The following is a 16,742-nucleotide window of genomic DNA, read 5'->3' as shown; positions in this document are numbered from 1 at the left end:
TATTTTTCTGTCAGGCAAATGACAGTTTCACATAATTCATTTTACTTGCCAATGTAGAAACTGTTAGAAAAAAACCTTATGAATATTTTAAAGTCATTTTCAACACACTTAAATTTGAAAAAAAAGATAATTAGAAAGAAACGACACTGAGGGATAGTTAATTACCGTAATTATCAAAAATGCAAATGAAACACTGGTCAGTTTCTTTGGCAAATTACTTAGTCTTTCAAGCTGACAGAAATTAGTTACATGAAATAATCTAAAACTTCATAAATGTTTCATTTTTAACATTCTTTTCATAGTTCCAAACATTGGAATTACCAATGTCATATAAAAATTTATGGATGTAACTCATGCATACATATTACTTCTTAAATTAAATCAACAATCGCCTCCCTGCAAAGCCGGGGTGGGGGGGGAACTCTTTCATTCTTCCAAACTATGTCATCCAACAAATATAAAGACAAAGAGAATGATAAAGAACTAACAAGCCCTTATTTTTACTGGAACTACAGTAATGTTTTACAAAAAAGCATCTATCAAATACAATCATTTGTACACAAAGCATATAGATCATAATATGATTAATGCCATACCAGGTATACAAAATGCGTGCTAAATGATTAAGACATTCTCTAAATTAACAGCTGAAATGGCTAAGGAAAAAATAAGAAAAACATTAATAGCTATGAGAGGCTAATTTAAAGAAAACTCTGGATCAGAAGCCACATTCCTAAAATGAGTCACTGCTAAGTCATTGCTAAGTGACTAGTCCCGCGTCTAGACATCCTTGTGGCAATGAACACGACTAAATATGTGCTGTATTTAACTAGAAGTTATCACATAATGATTACAGAGTTATTACTCTTTTCCCTCTTGGGACATGGCATTTAATTTGAACAGTTAAACAGCCAATGTATGAATCTACTCCCTCGTTAACATAATAAATACACCTATTTGAAATATATGAAGACAGAAGTCTTTCATACTTCTTCCCGCACTCCTGGTATTTATCCTGTTTTTTTAAACTACTGTACATGGATGTCTCCCCTCCCTGCCTGAGTCGGCTCAGGTCCCTAGCAGTGCAACAGGTGCTGACACATTAATCCCAATGAATGGTGGTAAAACAATGACTTAACAACTCACTTATTTTCTGCTCACCTCACATTCTTGTTCTCTGGCTGAACAGGGTTCACTGTCTCCTTCAGTATCTGTTTCAGAGTCGTCTCCCAAGCTAATCACACACGCATAGGGACAAGGCTCCTGCTGGGGCTCTGAAACATAATCATCATTTCCGATTTCCAAATTGCTCGAAGAGCCTTCAGTACTCAGAGTACTTATAAAAGGGCAATTGACAGAACTCAGCGTTGTAAAAGTCCTCTGACCCGGTTCCGGGCTCTCGCTAATCCTGATACCTAGCCAGGGACACTCAGACCGTTTCTGGGAGTAGATCTGTTCTGAGCCATCTTTGGCCATGGCAGGTGATAATTGCATTTGGCATGGAGAGTCCGTGCTGCAAATGTCAGTCCAGAAGCCTTTCGCTAGGTGTTCTGCCACTTCTCGCTCTACACTACTCAGATCACTTGAGGCAAGGCTACTATCTTCCCTGGAGCCAGAGTCAGATTTCAAACGTAAATCTTGACTCTCACCAAAAGTTTTTTCTTCTTGAACATCTGAACCCGACAACGGCTTCTCTGTTAACACTGCTGTGTTCTGCATACCAGCAAAATTCAAGTCACCATATTGGTCATACGTGTGTAAAAGAGACAGAGAATAGAGCCCATGGGGGTCTGTAGAACTGGGGGGGAAAGGAGTTGCTCCTGTTTTTTCTGATGGGCACTGAGAGGCAGGATCTTTCTTCTTGGCTTCTTCATGTTCCATTGCTAATTTTCTTTCTTCACATTTTAAAATCACCTGCAAATCTGCACAGTCCTGGACACCTCCTGAACACTCACGTTCGGAGGGCTCGTTTGGCTGAACAGAAGAAGTGTGAATGTCTTTGACACTGGACTCCACAGCACGGACTCTGTCAGTTCCAAACGCTTTCTGGAACTTCCGGTATTTGGGGCATAAAGACGGCAGAGACAGAGCAGCATCCTTTTCTAAGCACATGGATTCACATGTTTGACTGGCACTGTCTTGCAGAGGAGGCAGTACTTGTGCACTCCCCTGATACCGGCGGAGTTTACAGTGAGGAGTCCGCACATTTTTGTGTTCCAAAAATTCCTCCACTTCATCAATTTCTAAATCCTTCTGGTCCAAAAGTGAAAATTTAAAATCTGGTTTCTGACAGGATGATGAGAAACATTTTTTTCTTGGGCATTCTTGCTGGTCTGCAGCAGAGTCCAAAAACTTGTATTTGAGAAACTGAAAGCAGGATTCCTCAATATCAGATACACCTAAAAATTCCACACATTTGCATACTTCGTCCACATTGTCCTTACTTAAAATCAGTTTAGCGGTGTAGGCAAACTGAATTAAAGGTTCGAATCCTTTAACTGTCACCTGTTAATATACAAAATAAAAACAAATGCATCACATGAAAGCTGTCTAGTAGATAAGTACAAGAGAAGTAGGAAGGGAATGAATGGCAAGATGGGTAACCTCTCCATAACGGCTTATTTTAATGGGTATTTTAATTTGGTAAGAAAAAACATTCTTCCAGGAAATGTAAAGCAAAGGGAGTCTGGGAAAGCATAGTTCGCACATCCTATTCATTACAATCACACCCTCCACTTTATAGATTTCACTCTCAATGACCCATGGAGTTCAGTTTACTGATAGGAGGTAAGACATAAACACCGCCACAACTGTCCACATTAGCTGAAAGAAATCATCTATGGAAGAAAGCAGCATGGACACAAGTTGCAACACAGAGTCAAGTGCCAGGTGTCTGCTGCCATCCCATCTCCATGTGGTCCCTACATTCCACCAACTCCCCAACTGCTATAAACTACAAATGTGAAATTTGTAACAATGGAAAACAAAGTATCTAAAGTCCTGACCCATGGGGAATGCACAGTAAATGGTAACTATTATCTTTATCTTTTATCTCATGACAAAAATCTAATAAAATTTTTTAATTTCAGTTTTAAAAAGTGAGCTAAGAGAAGATCTAAAAAATTATGCCAAGTATTGTTTCAGAAAAGATTCATGGACTCTAGGTAGTAACATCTTTAAGTAGGAACTTGTGCATTTACACTGCCTCTGCAAAATGAGGGGCAACTGAAGCCCATGGCAACACAAGGAAAGTCTCATTCTGGGCTTAAGACACAAAATTAGTTTTAAAACACTGAATTCTTCTAAGAATGATCAAGATACACTGTCATCAAAGAGCAGCCTGCACAGAGCTGTTACACACATGCTTTGTCCAAATTCCTTTTAACAGCTTCTGATGTGTGTCCCAATGCCTAAAGCTCAGCACTCTTCCAGCTGTAGATACTAACGCAATCAAGCAAGCTGCTGGAAGAGTCCCTGCACCCAGCTCCAGCCCTAGAGAGAGGTCTCCTAGAGGCAGGATGGTAACAAAGACTTAAATGTCCAGATGAGTAAGCTCCACAACAGGCTGGTGGGCAAAAGGTGTGTGAGAACAAGGCTCTATAAAGATGACATAATAGCACCCTTTTTCTAATAATGCATAAGCCACAATCTCAAGAAAGAAGAGAGGGAGAGAAAAAAGAACAGTTCTGGAGTACCTTAACACCCACACGTAGACAAAATGAGGAGGCTGGAATGCATAATCTTTTGGGTTCCCTCCAAATTCTAAAATGCTTTGCTAAGAGCTACTTGAAAAGCTGAAAAATCTGGCAACTCTGGCTCATAGTTAAAACAATTAACACTGAGCATCCCAGGGAGCCACCAATTCACTCCCAGCCCATGTCCACGAGGGCATGTCTGAGAGGAATGGAGGCTGTGGAGACCCCTAATCCCCATCACAGCTCCTCATCACAGGAAAAAAGGAAGAGTATGGCCTGCAGTGTGGTCCCTCCCACCCAACATGACCTCACCAAATGTCTGTAATCCACCCGCTGCGTCATTTCATCAAAAATAATGTAACAGGGGTCAAATTATTCAACTGCTCAATAAATACTAACTAGCACCCAAAGTTAATCATTTTACATGGAAAATGTCATCATTTCCAAGAAAACAAAAAAGCTAAGGAAATGCACTGTTGCAGAAGCCAAGGAAGGGCTCCTTGGCCTATTTTAACTTTATAAACCATGACAGAATTAATGACATTCGGTTAAAATCAGGGTGACCTCTCCCACCTCCTCAGGCAGAGTGATGCGCAGCTCAGCGTCGGCCTGGCCCGAGAGCCTGGCGTGGAAGTAGGCACTGCAGGCCGCCAGCACGGCCCGGTGGGCGCGGAAGGGCTGGCCCTCCACCAGGACCGTGACATCACACAGCACGTCCTTCCGGCGCTGCTCGTCCAGGCTGAGCAGCACGTGGGCGCTGTGCACCGAGGACTCGTAGGCGAACACCGCGCTCTCACCCAGCGACATTCTGCGTCACAGATGGTGCCGGGAGGTTCCGAGAGAGCATGCTTCTGATCGGCATCAACCCTGCCAAGACACAGGCCGGGGGTCACTCACAGGAAACGGTGGGAAAGCAGGTTTTAACAAATGACAGTGGCAGACATCCATTAAAACACCCATCACTAAAACCCAACTGAAAACAAAAGCCTCTGGAAGAGCCTTTGGTCACTTGAGCTCATTTAACATAGGTTCTTAATAACAGTTTTTCTAATTAATTTTAGTTTTTCTAATTAATTTTAGGTTCTTGGGGTAACAGAGGGAAGTCCTTTTGGAAGTCAGGATTTCATAGCTCTCTGAAAATAAGACATTTCCTACAGAGAAAACAGCTCCAATGAGCAAATGGGTAGAGCTGAGAAACTTCTGGGTGGCATCCCAATTCTGTTGCTTTAAGACACTAATCAGTGTGTGTGTAGGTCCCCAGAGGTTGGTTACACTTTAGGATGGGACCAGAGGAACAGGCACGTGGCACTCCACAATTCTCCATGCCGCATTCCCCAACATCTGACAGCAGGTAGGAGGGCTTGATGCTTCACAACAAGGGGCGCATTCTACAAAGAAACAGTTCCTTCAGCACAAAGAAGAAAATGACGTTGATCTAAAGACTCCAATATGTCAGGCTGGATCTTGGTAATGAGTCCTTTTTTTTCCTTCTTCTTCTTTTGGCCACACCCACAGCATATGGAAGTTTCTGGGCCAGGGATGGAATCTGAGCTTCAGCTGAGAACTATGCCACATCTGTGGCAATGCTGCATCCTTAACCCACTGGGCTGGGGATCAAACCCGTGCTGCCACAGAGTCAATGCCGGCTGGGTCTTTAACCCACTGCACCACAGCAGGAACTCCAGTAAATGGTCTTTTTTTACATCACAAGTCTTACTTGACAGTATAAAATGTAGGCAACAAATATGACTACTCCATCATTAAAATTACGGTTTACCATATATAGAAACTCTCGGTTTTCTCAAAATGCTAAAACGTAAGAGAAAGTTCTCAAAAATGTTTATTTTTAAAAGTACATAGTAACATATAGCAGCGCCCAAACATTTTTTGATCACGTACATACTACTGGCAAAAAGAAAGGGTGGTCCCAATTTTGTCTACATATTTCAGCTCCTCATAGGGGTCATCCCCTTTTGATCTTCTGACACCTCTCTCACCGTCTGAAACAAGAAAGCCTTCAAATATTCAGTAACTGATAAATGTTACTGCTTTCAGATTCACTATATTCTAAAACAGAAATGAAAGGAAAAATAAGAACTACTAAAGTTAAAACAGACTAGGGTGAATTCTACCTTAAAGTCAGGGTTGTCTTAGTCATAAACATGTGAAATGCATTTATAAATTCTATTTCACTTATGTATTTATTTTTAAGGTGTTCATTATAGCTGAGATAATAAGTTCCTCGGAAACAGTCAATGAATATAAACTCTCTCCCTATGTGGTTAAACTCTACCCAAGGTTAAGGATCACAACCTCTCATTTACTGATTCAGTATACCACATGAAATCATGGCAACTACAAAATCATGTACTAGAACTAACTCGACTTTGGGGTTGTGCCCATACAAAATAGTAAATTCCCTTTAGCAACTGGTCTTAATATTTCAGTTATCAACACGAGGAGTTAAGTGTTAGGAGTAGCGGGAAGGAACCATCATTCAAAGGCACACAGACCACTGCCTTCCACCTGCTCTAAGACTGTACACCCCCCCCCCAGCCAAGCCAGATTTAACAAATGACCACGTGCCTTGCCACGTCCCTGTACAAGTCCCTGCCCTCCTTATTCTTTCCTATCATCTGCCTTGCAAACCACTAAATCTATACTAATCTTACCCTAGTATTCTGTTGGTGAGAAAGTAAACTGCTGAAGCCACTATGGAAAACAACAGGGAAATTCCCCGCAAAATTAAGAATAGAACTACCATATAATCCAACCATTCCACTTTTGGGTATTTCTCCAAAGAATACGAAAATGCTAGGTTGAAAAGATATACAAATCCCTATATTCACTGCGGCATTACTTACAATAGCCAAGATATGGAAACAATATAAATGTCCATCAATGAATGAATGGATAAAAGAAGAAGTGGCATGTATTTATAATGGACTACTACTCAGCTGAAAATAAAATAAAATCTTGCCATTTGCGACAATACGGATGGATTGTAAGGATACAATGTTAAGTGAAATAAGTCAGATGGAGAAAGACAAATACTATATGAGCTCACTCATATAATGGAATCTAAAAGAAAACAGAATTAAATAAAATTCACATATTCAGAGAACAGTATGGTGGTTACCAGATGGGAATGGAGCTGTGGGGGCAACGGAGGTGAAAAGAATCAAATGTATGGTTGGTGATGGATGGTAACTAGACCTTTGGTGGTAATCACTTTGTAATATATATATATATATATATAAAGACATTGAAGAACACCTAAATAAATGAAAGATACGTTTACATAAAACAAAGCTCATACCTTCACTCCAAAGCTACTTAGTTATTAGCCCACATGTGTTTGTGTGGCCCATTGCCACCAGTTTGCTCACTACTCACCTCAAATTCAAGAAAGATAATTTATTCTTGGTTTAACCCTCTGTTTAAGCAATTTTGGGTTACAGGTCACCACACAAGTTCATGGCCAGCTCACAGATTTGGGTCAATGCCAACTGTAAATCTGATCAGCTGCAGCAGAGAGAAGCTAGAGAATCAGGTAGTGAAACAAAGAGCTACCTGGGAGGACCCCTCTAAGAAAGGTCAGTCTTCCTTAAAGTGGACTGATCTTGCTCCCACCATCCCTGGCACTCCCACATTTTGCCCCTGTATCCAATCTCCTCCCATCCATGACCTGGTGCCCTCTGCCTCTTACAGCTGAGACCCACTTCTCTCTGTCTGCACTGCCACCATTCCAGTCCACGCCATCACTGGCTCTTACCTAGATATATCCTGTTAGCCTCTTGCAATGGCTTACAAACTCACACAGTACAAATACAGTCATGTAAAAAAATAGTGACACAAAGTTTCACACATCAACATTTTATCCTTATTAGTGCAAAGTACTTTAATTTCTACTCTGTTTTATTTTTTTTTAAAAATCCAGTTGTGAACCACTCAAATCTTAAGAGCCAATAATGGACCATATTTTGAAAACACAAGCCCATCAGCTAAGAGAACAACATCTAGAACCACACACCATCTGGGTTCAAATGTCAGCTCTGCCACTTACTATTTATCACATTGGACAACCTGCTCAACCTCTCTGGGTTGTGTCTCGGTTTCCTCACCTATAAAACAAGGAGAGTAACAGCACCTCACTGGGTTGTTCTGAGGCTTACATAAGACAATGAGGGTAAAGGATTGAACACAGTGGCTGCCCCAGAGCAAACAAATAATAAATATTAGCTGCTATTAATGATGATGATAATAAAAATAACAAAAGCCTCAAGCCCCTCTGGATCCCTTTCAATGTACGCTCCTTCATCAAAGTTACATCTCCCTTGACCAAAATCCCACAACGTCTTCCAAATTTCTTAACATCAATTCCAAATCTTTAGCATGTTTGCCAGATCTGCATGGTCAGGTTGTCTGTCTATTAATCCACCTTTATCTCAGGCCTTTGTCTCCCACTCTTGCTATTCCACAGCCTGACCATCCTTCTCTCCTGCCCTACAGGCACCAAGGTCCTTCCAACCTCAGGATCTTTGCACATGCTATGCCCACTCCCTAGACTTCTGCTTTTCAGCTGGCTAACTCCTCACCTCTTAGGTCTCAGCTTAAATGTCAAAACCTAACATGACTTGTTCTCTGCCATAAGTCACACATATAACAGATTACCTGGCCCAATGCAGGTATTTGCTTCTGAATGAATGACTTGGCATTTTGAGTACAAATCCAAAACTCAGATCATCTACATCTTCTTCCAAACACAGCACAGTCAGCTATTCCGATACGTAAGGGAACAATGCCACTTAGCCAAGTACTTGGAGAAAAGTCCTTGGATAACTTTTCCGGAGTCAGGAAGTGCAAAAGGGAGCCCCAGCTCTGGGAGCTAGAAGCATTACAAGCATATCTGCAGGAAACTAGCAGGAGAAGAGCAAAGGTTGGCAACTATAAACAGCCAATATAACTAACTACTTGACCTTGGCCTCATCATTACGGAGCACTACCTAAAGCTGTCCTGAAATTCAGTATCCTAATTCTGAAAATCACCTAAGTCATAAATTCAGGTTTACCAAATAACGTTACCTAATTAATGACTGAGCCAGGTAAGAATGGTGTATATCCTTCTAATATCTCTCAGTCACCATCAAACATTTCTCAAACCTAGACAGCAAAATAGAGCACCTCACAGAGTCTTCCAGACTTAAATTCTGTTAATTTATTAACACCAAATTTAGATTCCTGTGCTACACCTGAATTTTTTTATATTCCTGGAAACAGAAACTATTGTTATACTCCAAAATAAAGGTTCACTGACCTGAGCAAATTGCTGATTCACTCAGTAATGCTGACAAAGGATGAACAGGCATTTTAAAGTTTTTGCACCTCATTTGGAAATAACTTCTGTACTCTGCTCAATATACACAGTGTAAGCTTTAACATAGTTACTACTAGATGCTCTTGCTTTCAAAATCTTTTTTTTTTTTTTTTTTTTTGTCTTTTTAGGGCCGAACTCACAGCATATGGAGGTTCCCAGGCCAGGGGTTGAATCAGAGCTGCAGGTGCTGGCCTACGCCACAGCCATGCCAGATCCAAGGAGCATCTGCGACCCACACCCCAGCTCACAGCATTGCCAGATCCTTAACCCACTGAGCAAGGCCAGGGATTGACCCTGCATCCTATAGTCAGATTCATTTTAGTTGAGCCATGACAGGAACGCCTCAAAATCATTTTTTAAATGAAATAAGATGCTATGGCTTTATCACATTTTAATAACTTTAAAGATAATTTACTTAAAAAAAAAAAAAAAAACTTTTAAAACCCGAGGTGACTATTCAATCATGGAGCCAGATCTACAATGCTTCATAACAGAAACTCAGATGAGGGCAAAGCTCCGTGTGTACAAAAGAGCTTGAATTTTATTCACCTGGAGTCTCACAAGACTTCAGTGTTTTTTAATTCTTAATGTTGAAGGGCACACACTCTGTAATCTAATACCAAGGATTCATTTAAAAGGGAAAGATTATCATCCAAACATCCTTTATCTTCACTGAACAATGACGAGTATTCTTTCTGCAAGTGCCTACCTGTACCACACAACAGCCTAGATGCCATGCAAACACAAAAGACAATCCCGACATTCAAGAAGAACATGACCTAGAGATGTTCAAAATGAACATGATACCTGGGGGTGAAAGAGGTGACAACGATCATCGTGACCAACTTACACAGAAATGAGGACACTCCTAAAGGTATCTACAGTAAGACTCCAAACCGAAATCTATTTTCTGGTCAATTCTCATTTAGCCGTAGCATTCAATTAATGAGAGCAACTGTTTTTAAAATAGATCTGTTAGCCAAGGGGGGCATATATGTGTACGGCTGGGCATGAATGATTAGTGACCTTGGACCTCAGAAATGGCACAACAGGCAACTATCTCCGCCTTCATATAAAAGCAGTGCCCTCCACCTACAGCATGGTTGAGTTTCTTAGATCTTGCCTCCCCCCCCCCACCCCCCGTTCTCACAGCCATTCGGAATTTCTGCCTTTTTCTCCTTACTGCTTCTGCCTACCACCACCTCCATCATCCTGTCCATTTCTTTTGCCTCACTCAATTTCAGGGCAGGGTCTTCAGGAGACAGGCAAATTCCTCATACCATGCCTCCGGTCTTGGCTCCCTCCTTAGCTTCAAAATCCTCTAAGCCAGTTCCTTTTACAATACACCCAAGATACCCAGAGTTTTAACTGTTCTGAAATTAGGTGAGCCTTGTCCTCTATTTTTAAGAGCATGGCAAAGACCCAACCGTTTCATGTGTTTACACCTTTTGTCCTTTGTCTTTCCTTTAAAGGCCTTTAAAAACTTTTTTTTTTTTAATTTAAGGTGGAGATGCTCATAGGAAAAAAATCTTTTTCAAAATAAGCCTCTTCCTGTTATCATTCCCCCCACCCCCGTTTTTTTTTTTTTTTTTTTTTCTTTTTCGTTTTAGGGCGGCACCCACAGCACATGGAAGTTCCCAGGCTAGGGGGTCAAACTGGAACTGCAGCTGCCTGCTTACGCCACAACCACAGCAATGCCAGATCTGAACCGCACCTGCGACCTACACAACAGCTCTCAGCAATGCCGGACCCTTAACCCACTGAGTGAGGCCAGGGATCAAACCCGCATCCTCGTATGTACTGGTCAGGTTCTTAACCTGCTGAGCCACAACCTGCTGAGCCAGGAACTCCCTGCACTATTTAATTCAATGAGTTTTGACACTTGTACAGCAAATAAAAGGACCACACAATCAAGATAAATTTCCATCACTCCTCAAAATTCCACATGCCTCTCCACCTCCCCATTCCCCTGGCTCCAGGTAACCAACGATTTGCTTTATGTCACTTTCAATGAGCATACATTTCTAGTGTTCCATTTTTATATAAATGAAATGACACTTTATGCATTTGGGTTGGGGGTTTCGTTCACTCGGCTTAATGACAATGAGGCTGCACACATCACATGCTTGGGATTTTTACTGCTGACTACTACTCCACAAGGATGTCAACACCATTTGTTTACCAATTTAACTGCTGATGGACTATGTATTGTAATAAAGACAGACAGCTGCACTGTTTACAGTTTGGGATTACTGTAATAAAGCGTCAATGACCATCTGCATGGACATATACTTCAATTCTCTTGGATAACTAAATACTTAGGAGTGGATAAGCTAAGTGATATGTAGATTTCTGTTTGACTTCTTCAAATATAGTAGGTTTCTCTTTGACTTCTTCAAAAATGCTAAAACACTTTTCCAAAGTAATTAAGTAAGTATATCATTTTCATTGCTACCAGCATTGTATGACAGCTCCATCTGCTCCATATTCTCATCAGCCTCGATACTATCAGTCTTTTTAATCTTAGGTATCCTAATAAATATACAGTGGTACATCATTGTGGTTTTAGTTAGCATTTCTGAATGGGTAATGATATTGAAGATCTCTAAATATGCTTATCGTCCATGTATGCATCCTGTTTTGTGAAATGCCTGTTCAGTTGTTCTGCCCATTTTAATTTTTTTTTTTTAATGGCTGTACTCGCAGCATATGGAAGATTCCTGTCTAGGGATTGAATCTGAACCACAGCTGAGACCTATACAGCAGCTGCAGGAATGCTGGATCTTTTAAGCCACTGCATCAGGCCTGGGACCAAACCTGAACCTCTGCAGCAACCCAAGCCACTGCAGTCAGATTCTTAACTCACTGTGGCAACTCCCTTCTCCCATTTTAAACTGGGCTGCTTCCTTCTTGAGTTGTAAGAGCCAGTAGAATTTTGATTAGGATTGCAGTAAATCTATACAGCAATTTTGAGAGTACTGACATCTGACAAACTGAGTCTTCTGATGTAGGAACATGGAATACTTCTTCATCCATTTAGGTCTTTAATTTCTCTCCGAATTATTCTGTTTCTTAGTAAAGAAGTGTTACATCTCTTTTGTCAAATTTATTCCTAAGTATTTTGTGGTGATTTGTAGTTACTATAAATGCATTTGTCTGTTAAACTTCATTTTCTAGTTTTCTGCTATTATGTAAACATAAAATTTATTGTTTAATATTAATCTTGAATTCTCCGTAACCTTACTTATTAGTTCTGATAGTTACTTCTTAGATTCATTAGGCTTTTCTTGGTTTTTTTTGTTTTTTGTTTTTTATGGCCACACCTGCAGCATACGGAAGTTCCCAGGCTAGGGATTGAATCAGAGCTGCAGCTGCTGGCCTACACCACAGTAACAGCAATGCCAGATCCAAACTGCAAATGTGACCTACGCCAAAGCTTGCAGCGACACCAGATCCTTAAGCCACTGAGCAAGGCCAGGGATTTAACCCACTTCCTCATGTGTACTAGTCAGATTAACTCGCTGTACCACAACAGGAACTCCTCCTTAGACTTTCCTATGGAGGCAATCATGTCATCTGCAAATAAAGACAGTTTTAATTCTTTCCCATCTTTATACTTATTTCTTTTTTCCCCTTATTGCAAATGAATAAAGAGGTGAGGAAGAGCATCCTTGCCTCATTCTCCTATAAGGAAAGTGTTTAATATTTCACCATGAAATATGACGTTAACTGTAGGTTTTCTAAGATAAGCAATGATGGGCAGAAAGGAAGGTGCAGTAGTTACTCTCCCAGTTAATTTAGGATTCCTATAAAAAACCTGGGGCAGGGGGAAGCAAAGTGTGAAAATTCCTAACAATTCCCCTAAAGAGTAAAATTCTCAAACTCAGCCTCTTTCAAGGGCACACTCATTCCTACACCACCTGCAAAGTATTCACCCCAAACATAAGTAAGAGCCCACAATCAGCGGGGATCAGATAAGGAGGACAGAGATTAATTATCAGAGAGCACACCTAAGCTTTATAGCTTGATGACAACCCTGTCAGTTGGGTAAATTACTTCACATCTCTCTGACAATCCTCCCCCTTTTTTCAATAAAGGGACAAGAGTAGTACTTTTTGCTGAAAGAATCAAATGAAATAATAATATAAATAATGCCCAAGGACAGTGCCTGACACGTATGAGTGCTCAGTAATTAATTGTTAGCTATTATTCGAATTTGACATTGGAAATGTTTTTGAGTGGCACAAGGTGACACAAACTAGAAAGAAAGAATAACACGTTACTTAGCTTTCCAGTGCCCAATATTGACACAGGCATAATAACATGAACACTGGTAACTGGTTTTCAGAACAGACAAATAATGGAAGACAATCACAGTTATAAAATGAAATGTAATTATTAACCTTGACAAAATAAAGGGACAGACTGAGAGACTGAATCAGAGAGAACTGAAAGGAAAGACAGCGTTTCTATATGACTTATAATGTACAGAGTGAAAAGATACTGCTGTAGATTAATGAGATCAAATTAAAAAAAAAAAATTGGGAGTTGTAGAGGTGACCAAAAACAAAAATGGAGTGATTATAAATACAGGTGAAGGGGATGGTAAAAGCAAACGAAATCTACATGGATGGTAACAGAAAGTAAACAGATGACAGCTTAGGTTGATAAATAAAATGATATATAAACATCTTAGAGACACAGAGGTAACCACCAAAAAAAAATTAAGTAGAAGAAATGGATAAAGATGATTATCATCTTTGAATCAAAATTAGGGATTAGGTGGGGTGTAACAGATGAAGTTGCTTTATGATAAATCTATTGTTTTTAAATCAACAATATGAAATACTCTGTAAAAACATACTTAAAAGATGTTTAAATACATAGTAAACAAGAAATAGGGAAACAGTTAAGTCTAAACTTTATAATTTGGCTGCAAATCTTAAAGCAACTTTTTAAAAATTCTTCAAATAGAAGAGGAATTTGGTAAAGAAAAAAATCAATCTTCAACTAAAATCTTAGATTATTTTGACAAAACAGAGAGAGAAAATGCAGAAAAAAATAAAGTGAAATTTCTTGTTTGGGAGCAATGTTATATATACTGTTTAATATTTCATACTGACAAAGATACCAATTCAAACAGATTCTTTAAAAACTGAAAGGTATCTTTCAGGGAAACAAGCTGTTGAACTGTCAAACCAGACAGAGCAAGGGTTCTCTGACTTACAGAACCTGATAAAATCTATTGTACTTCTGTCCAAAAAAACACACTCACATAACAAAATTCTGTACCTGCTTTTGACAGAACTCATGAACTAAACCATGAGCTGATTCTTTAAGAGGACCAAAAATATTGACAAACTTCTACAAAGTCTCACCAAGGAAAATAAGAGGGAAAAAATGAATACACAACATTTCCATTATATGAAAATACCGTAATGGCTCTCCCCTTAACATGTCTTGACCTTCCCCATACCCTAACTATAGGAAAATTCACTGCTCATCTTTATAGTTAACTCCCCCGAAGAGTATCTCCACTTTCCTCTCTCCTAAAGTCGTTTGAGCCTAAAATCAGGCCTTTTCACCAAACTCCATGGGAACCACCTTGTGACGATCAGTGGCCTTCACCGTGCCAAATGTCAAGTTTTCAGGCTTTTACACAGCATCTCAGCAATGTTCAACGGAGGACTGATCACTGCCTCCCTGAAATCCTTTCTTCACTTGGCTTCTTGGATTCCATAATGTCTTTCTTTCTTTCTTTTTTTTTCTTGTTTGTTTGTTTGTTTTGTTTAGGGCCACACCCACAGCATATGGAAGGTCCCAGGCTAGGGCTCAAATCAGAGCTTCAGCTGCCGGCCCACACTACAGCAACGCCAGATCCGAGCCAAGTCTGCAACCTACACCACAGCTCATGGCAATGCTGGATCCTTAACCCACTGAGCGAGGCCAGGGATTGAACCCGCATCCTCATGGATACTAGTTGGATTCGTTTCTGCTGGGCCGCAGGGGGAACTCCCCAGATAGCATAATTTCTGACTTTCCACTTCACTCACAGCCACTTGTCCCTTTAGTGGACCCACCCCCTTCTTCCAAACCTCAGAACTCTCTCCTCCTCCCTGCGTGAACTCATCCAGAGTCACGGCAAGCACACCATCTCGTGGATTTGCCTCACACTCTCATATTTGTATTTGATATAATCTCCACCACTGTGTTGAATTTCCTCCTCAAATACCCAACTGCACATTCAAATTACTACTTGTACATCTAACAGGCATCTCACATTTAACATGTCCGAAACCTTCTTTCCTCCACCTCTAGTTAGAATGTACATCAAAATATTAACAATTTTACACTGAGGTAAGTTTTGTTTCTGCATCCAAATTCTTAACCATATAAACACATATTTATAATCAGAAAAATGTTCAAATAGACAAACCACAAACAAAAAAAAATATGCCTCTGGAAAAAATACAGTTCACATTAATTTCAGTTTTCTTAAAGGCTCCCAAAGAATGTCAGTTACTTTCTCCCCCCTTATAATGGGTATTTCCTCTAGTCATCATGGGTATCGGGCTGTCACTATATGGAAACTTCATGGGCAACTCGAAAACACAGTAGCCTCCACTGATATCTTCATAATACTAACAAAACAATAAATAAAATGTTACAGAAATTTAAAATAAAAAGATGCTTTGCTAAGGAAAAAGAGAACCCTTTTACAAGAAAATAAGGAGAAAAGACCCATCAAATCAGGTCTAGTTCTGTGAACACGGGCAAATGGACATCCTTGAGACTTAAGGAGGGAGCCCCTGCCCTACTTGTCACAAAGTCCTTTCAAAAGGATAAGCGCTAAACAAATATGCAGAATTATGAAATGCAAAAGAAAATCAGTCTTAGGTTATTTTCACACTACCAGCAGCTTGATATTGTGAAGAAGGAGGTACTGGGATATCATCAAGGCTTTGCAGATATTACCAAATGTGTGATTTTCTGGAAGATCTGAGCTCACCCTTCTGGTTCCCCAGAAAGAAAACAACATCAACACTTACTGTAAGGACTGAATGATTTGGCACTTTGTGTTTTTTTTGTTTTGTTTTGTTTTATTTTGTTTTCGTTTTGCCATTTCTTGGGCCACTGCCACGGCATACGGAGATTCCCAGGCTATGGGTCCAACTGGAGCTGCAGCCACCGGCCCACACCAGAGCCACAGCAACGCGGGATCTGAGCCGTGTCTGCGACCCACACCACAGCTCACAGCAACGCTGGATCCTTAACCCACTGAGCAAGGCCAGGGATTGAACCTGCAACCTCATGGTTCCTAGTCCAATTCACTAACCACTGTGCCACAACGGGAACCCCTGATTTGGTGCTTTGATAGCACAGTGCCTAGCACAAGACAATTAACATTTTATTCTTCCTACTTGCCATCTTTATGCACGTGAACAAAAGAAAACTGTATGCTACAAGGTTCTAGGAACCTAGGAGTTAATATACAAAATAGAGATGCATGAACATTTACGAATGTCAGTAAGCCTAATAAAGATCTCAACAAGATAAAAAAGAAAGTATTAAAATGATACACACTGCTCAAGATAGTTGGTAATCTCACAGACCTAAAGAATTCCTAACCAAAAGAGCACATTCATCCAATACAACCCACTTCCCCACTT

At 40.2% G+C, this 16,742-nt stretch overlaps 1 protein-coding gene across 11 annotated transcripts in view; it reads right to left on the bottom strand.

Annotated features, from left to right (window-relative positions):
• Positions 1–16,742, bottom strand: part of BACH1 (BTB domain and CNC homolog 1) — a 41,248-nt gene that overhangs the window by 12,940 nt on the left and 11,566 nt on the right. For all 11 annotated transcript variants that reach the window (XM_021070889.1, XM_021070890.1, XM_021070887.1 and 8 more), the window contains 2 exons: positions 4,269–4,562; positions 1,162–2,505 (listed from right to left, as the gene is read on the bottom strand). In XM_021070889.1, coding sequence (XP_020926548.1) covers positions 1,162–2,505; positions 4,269–4,502 — 1,578 coding nt within the window. In that variant the 5' untranslated portion in view covers positions 4,503–4,562. The remainder of the gene's footprint in view (positions 1–1,161; positions 2,506–4,268; positions 4,563–16,742) is intronic.

Source organism: Sus scrofa, chromosome 13 (assembly GCF_000003025.6).
Source record: "Sus scrofa isolate TJ Tabasco breed Duroc chromosome 13, Sscrofa11.1, whole genome shotgun sequence".
Taxonomy (NCBI): domain Eukaryota; kingdom Metazoa; phylum Chordata; class Mammalia; order Artiodactyla; family Suidae; genus Sus; species Sus scrofa.
The sequence above is the reverse complement of the archived record's forward strand: the minus strand, read 5'-3'. Positions and strand labels throughout refer to the sequence as shown.